This window comes from Octodon degus, unplaced genomic scaffold, assembly GCF_000260255.1.
Source record: "Octodon degus isolate 3935 unplaced genomic scaffold, OctDeg1.0 scaffold00156, whole genome shotgun sequence".
In the NCBI taxonomy this organism is placed as follows: domain Eukaryota; kingdom Metazoa; phylum Chordata; class Mammalia; order Rodentia; family Octodontidae; genus Octodon; species Octodon degus.
The window spans coordinates 5,934,118-5,939,571 of record NW_004524732.1 but is presented as its reverse complement, the minus strand read 5'-3'; the positions used below and the strand labels follow the sequence as shown (position 1 = coordinate 5,939,571).

General features: G+C 52.6%; 1 protein-coding gene across 1 annotated transcript in view; it reads left to right on the top strand.

Annotated features, from left to right (window-relative positions):
- The window catches only part of Tob2 (transducer of ERBB2, 2), an 11,960-nt gene extending 7,852 nt beyond the window's left edge, over nt 1–4,108 (top strand). The window contains exon 2 of the mRNA XM_023702659.1: nt 817–4,108. Within this exon, the coding sequence (XP_023558427.1) occupies nt 912–1,922 (1,011 nt within the window). The 5' untranslated portion in view covers nt 817–911 and the 3' untranslated portion in view covers nt 1,923–4,108. The remainder of the gene's footprint in view (nt 1–816) is intronic.
- Nucleotides 4,109–5,454: the final 1,346 nt, after the last annotated feature.

Here is a 5,454-nt window from a genome sequence, read left to right as displayed (position 1 = left end):
TTTTTTTTTTTTTTTTTAAGGTTTATTTGGTACAGGTTCTTGGTATGCAGCTCAGACTCATAGAGATCCTCCTGTCTCAGCCTCCCCAGCACTGGGATTATAGTTGTGCGCCACCTCGCCTAGTTTCAGTAGCTGGTACTGGGGCTCAAACCTGAGTCCTCACGCTTGCCAGGCAGACACTTAGACCACTGAGCTATCTCCCCATCCTGTCTTTTCTTTTTTTTTTCTTTTTGTGGAACCGTGGATTGAACTCAGGTCCTTGCACTTGCCAGGGAAGCGCTTATTCCACTGAGCCATCTCCCCAGCCCCTCCCCATCCTGTCTTTATACTTACTTTTAAATCGTAACTATTTTCTTAATATGGCAGCTTACAGCCAGGCAGTTTATCCCATTGGGATTCGTGATACTCTTATGTTACTGTTCAGGAAACTGAGGCTTAGAAGAAAGTCACTTAATTACTGCCTAGTGGGGCAGAAGTGACCTCTGAATCTGAACACCCTGAGCTGATGTGCTTGTGCTTTTCCTGTTTTGTTGTTGGGAATAGTGCGTGTTAAAGCCAGAAGCTCTCCATGCCAGGAAGCATATTACCACTGCCCTACAGCCCTAACCTCCTTTTTTATTTTTTTGCTTTGAAATAGAGTCTCGTTAAATTCCCTAGGCTGGCCTCAAGCTTGGGATCTTTGTGCTTCAGCTTTCCAAGTAGCTGGGGTCCCGGGCATGTGCCACATGCCAGCCCAAATTCATGTGCTCCGTCCTTTTTGCCATTTGTTGCCACTGCCTTTCTGACAGGTTCCCTTCCTCCTCTGTCTTTTCCCAGGACCGTTTGGAACCCAAGGCTGCCCACCGTGTGTCTCCTGCCCCTATCTCTGGCCTGTGTACCTGCCCGGCACTGACTCTGCCCCCGAAAGGACCATGCAGCTGGAGATCAAAGTGGCCCTGAACTTCATTATCTCCTACTTATACAACAAGCTGCCCCGGCGGCGTGCGGATCTGTTTGGTGAGGAGCTAGAACGGCTGTTGAAGAAGAAATATGAAGGCCACTGGTACCCTGACAAGCCGCTAAAGGGCTCTGGCTTCCGCTGCGTCCACATCGGGGAGACAGTGGACCCCGTGGTGGAGCTGGCCGCCAGGCGGAGTGGCCTTGCAGTGGAAGACGTGCGGGCCAATGTGCCCGAGGAGCTGAGTGTGTGGATCGACCCTTTTGAGGTGTCCTACCAGATTGGTGAGAAGGGGACAGTGAAAGTGCTGTACCTGGATGACAGCGAGGCTGGTGGCGCCCCAGAGCTAGACAAGGAGATCAAAAGCAGCTTCAACCCTGACGCCCAGGTGTTTGTGCCCATCGGCAGCCAGGACAGTTCCCTGTCCAACTCCCCATCGCCATCCTTCGGCCAGTCACCCAGCCCGACGTTCATCCCCCGCTCTGCACAGCCCATCACCTTCACCACTGCCTCCTTTGCTGCCACCAAATTCGGCTCCACCAAGATGAAGAAGGGCGGCGGGGCCTCCAGTGGGGGCACCGTGGGCAGCAGCGGGCCAGGTGGCCAGCAGCCACCTCCACAACCCCCGCGCCTGACCCGTTCCCCCACCAGCAACCTGCTGAAGCACAAAGGCCTGTCGCTGTCCATGCACTCACTGAACTTCGTCCCCGCCAGCCCAGCACCACAGTCCCAGCTCTCACCCAATGCCAAGGAGTTCGTGTACAATGGCGGCGGCTCGCCCAGCCTCTTCTTTGATGGAGCCGAGGGCCAGGGCGGGGGACCTGGCTCCTGTAACAGCAGCAGCTTTGACGTGGCGCAGGTGTTCGGAGGTGGCACCAACAGCCTCTTCCTGGAGAAGACACCTTTTGTGGAGGGCCTCAGCTACAACCTGAACACCATGCAGTACCCCAGCCAGCCGTTCCAGCCCGTGGTGCTGGCCAACTGACCACGCGGGGCCAGAGCTCCCTAGACCACCGGCAGGAGAGAGGGAAGGAGAGGCCGGTGGGGAAGGGGAAGGTACACAGGAAGACCGCTTGTCTTTTCACTCTCACACCCGCAAAAAAGGATCCAGCACAGGCGGCGTGGGCCGCTCCCAGAGCACCGAGTCTTTGAACTCACCCCCCGACTGTCTTCCTGCCTGCCTGCCTGCCTCTGGTTTATTTGGTTGGTTTGGGTTTTGTAGTTCTTTTTTTTTTTTTTTCCATGTAGTTTTCTATAGAGCATCTTTAATTAGTGGCTTCTTGTGCTAAGAATGGTCCAGATGTGAATTGCTGCTCCCTGCTCACTCCCTTTCCCTCCCTCCCTCACACTCCTTCAAGGGTTGTGTGTTCAGGCTCACAGGGAAGGAAGCGCTACAGCTGGTGCCGGATTCTCCTGGAGTTATTGGGAGAGGCTGGCCCCCGTCACTGCCTGTCTCCCAGTTAGCTTCTCAAAGCCATCCAACCTCAGCAGGTCTCTTTGGGCCCTGCCCCCCCCCCCCAAATAGCTCTGACCCCAGCCCCCATTCCTTCTCAGGCTGGACCACCTGACATCCTACCCCTAGAGCTGTGACTGACTGCAGGGAGGTTAGCACTGTGTTTAGTTGAGATGCTTTCATCTCCTGTGTCCCTGTCCTGCCATCCCCTCCTGCCCTAGACTGTCGTCATGCCCCAGGAGACCCAGCCACTGATACAAGTGGCCTCTCTCTCACTAATGCAGCCCTGTCTTCTCTGGGCCTGAGATTGTGGACAGGGAGGTGGGGTGAGTGTGTGCATACTTTGTGTGTGTCTGCGTATATGTGTGTGTTTGCATGGTTTGCTATCCTGTTCTAAAGGATTCAAGCCATGTGCCACTTCCGGTGTGCCGCCAGGGTATGATTCCAGGTTGCAGCAAGTGCTTATTTATGTTCCAGGTTGGGCTGGGCCAGGTGTGGCTGAGCAGTCCTTTTCATAGGGCAGGACCTGTGGCAGGTGACACTGCTGAGGACACTCCCCAGGGAAAGCACTGCTGGAGGAACTGGTTTCCTGACTGCTAGGGGCTCTGCACTTTTGTTTTTGACCAAAAAAAAAAAAAAAAGTTCTGAAGGGCAAAGGATATAGCTAAGCCTCTGGCACCTAGAAGTCCCTAAATTTCCCAGCCCTGTCGCATGGCCCTAGTGGGGGCACAAACCCCTCAACTGATCCCCTGCAGAGATGGGGCTGCAGTTAGTGCCACAGTGGGCATCTTGGACCTAGAGTGGCGGTGTTCTGGTCTCTGGTCATAGATGTCCTTTGAGTGCATGTACGCCCTGCCCACAAGCTTCTTGTACCTCTCGCCCTTACCCAAGCTGCGCTGCTGCTACCCTGAGGCAAGGCCTCCCTGATAGGCTGGGCAGGACAGCCGTAGTACTCTGAGCCTTGGGCTGCAGGACGGTGCTTGCCTGGTGCCTCTGCAGAAGCAGGGCTTTCTCATCCAGGGCAGCTTATTTGTTCCATGATGCTTCGGCAGGTGGGATGCTTGGTGTCAGGGCACCATCTCCAGAAAGCACCCAAGCCCTGGCACCCCACCCTGTACCACCTCGGGGACCTCAAGCAGGCGGCAGTGGGTCCAACCCAGCAGACACTGCCCACCTCCTCTCCCTGCACTAGACACTGGCTCTACCTCCCCCAGGGGGGCAAGGCCCTGGATTCTCAGCCCAGCACCATCTGCTCCCTGGCACCAGGTGCCCAGTCCAGCCACCCTCACCCTCTTCCTCAGCTCCCACCAAGGTAACAGGCCCAGGCGGACCACCCCTCTCTGAGATGGGATCTGCCTTGGCTGCCGTGCTCCATAGCACATCAGAGCTGGGGAGCCAGCCCCGTGGGGTTTTGGGAAATCCACAGAGAGATGTGTGTTGAGGAACATGGCTCTGGCCTGGGCTTCAGGCCCAGCTCAGTCTCGTCTCAAATCCAGGCATTTTTGCTTCAATTTTATTTTTTTTAAGAAAACAAAAACCTGCACTAATTTACCTGGTTTCGTAGGAAAACTTTTTTTTTATTTTTTACATTTTTTGGTGTCTGTTTGTATTGAATAATTTGCTACATTTGTAAAATGTAAGAGGTATATATAATATATGTATATTTCTAACGTAAGAAACGTAATTTTTTTCTTTTCAAGAGTTTTCTTAGGAGAGAAACCAATATTTTTTCAGGAAAAAAACTTTAAAATAAAAAAAGAGAATAAAACTTTTCTCCCCTTTCCCCACCCTATCTATCCCTCTTTCCCAGGAAAAGTCAAAGGTGGGTTATCTTGTAAAGAATGTACACTGTCAGTCCAGAATGGTGTCTTTTTCTCAAGGCGGTGACTCTAGATGCTCTAGTTTTTTCCCTAGGGATGGGAAGGGGCATTGAGGCAAGTGTGGAGAGGGGCCAGGGGAGCAGGGTAATAACCTTTTTTCTTTAGTGAAGGAGGAATACAATCAAGCATTTTGTATTCAGAATGTTGTGCAATATTTTGGAATGGAACATTGGTGTGTTTAGAGATTTAGTTTAAAAACAAAAAAGATTGATCAAATCTGTACAGTTTATATTGTTCCAGATTTTTTTAAGTTTGTATTAAAAGCATGATATGTAATATCCCTCTGCTCCATTTGTTCTGTTTCTGGGGTCTCTTTGGGGATGGAGAGGGCAAGGATGCCCCATAGATCTTGCCGTGCAGTTGAGGCAGACTTTGAGCTCACTATGTAGCCCAGGCTGGTTTCGAACGTGGAATGATCCTTCTGCCTCAGTTTCTCGAGTTCTGGGATTATAGACATGCACCACCACATCCCCGACCTGGTGGTTTTTTAGTGCCACACCCTGACCTTTGCAGATTGGAAGCAAGTTCCATAAGGGGCTAATTCACTTGAGGGCTCAGCTGCCACCTCCTCCATCAGTGCCACCTAAGGCTCCGGGCTCAGCTGGGCCAGCTGGGCCAGCGTATGTGAAAATATTTGTGGAATCCTGTTAACCCTTGGAACATCCTGCTAGAAAGGGATCACCACATCACAGCTGAGAAATGGGCTGGAGTTAGATTAGCTGCCTAAACTCAAAAACAGTGTGTGGTGAGGCTGTGGGTCTAACTAGTATCTGGTGTGTGCTTGGTCCTGTGGTCTGGTTTAGTTAGTGTTGGAAAAACAATCACAGTACCCACCTCTCAAACAACTTTTTTTTTGGGGGGGGGAACCGGGGATTGAACTCAGACCCTTGCACTTGCTAGGGAAGTGCTTATTCCACTGAGCCATCTCCCCAGCCCCTCTGTCAGACAAATTAAATACTTTATAACGGCTGGCCCATTGCCATGGGAGAGCAACGCGTCAAGCTGGCACAGGTGAGAAGCAGGGCTTACGGGGGCATCAAAGCTGGCCCTGATCCCCACCCCAGTGTGGGGGCTGAGAGCCCTGGAGCCCAGTGTGGACCTGTAGATGGTCCCAGGAGGCCAGTGTCCAGTCCTGAGAGCCTCTAAAGGGGAGGGAGACCCTGGGCCAGGACACAAGGCCACTT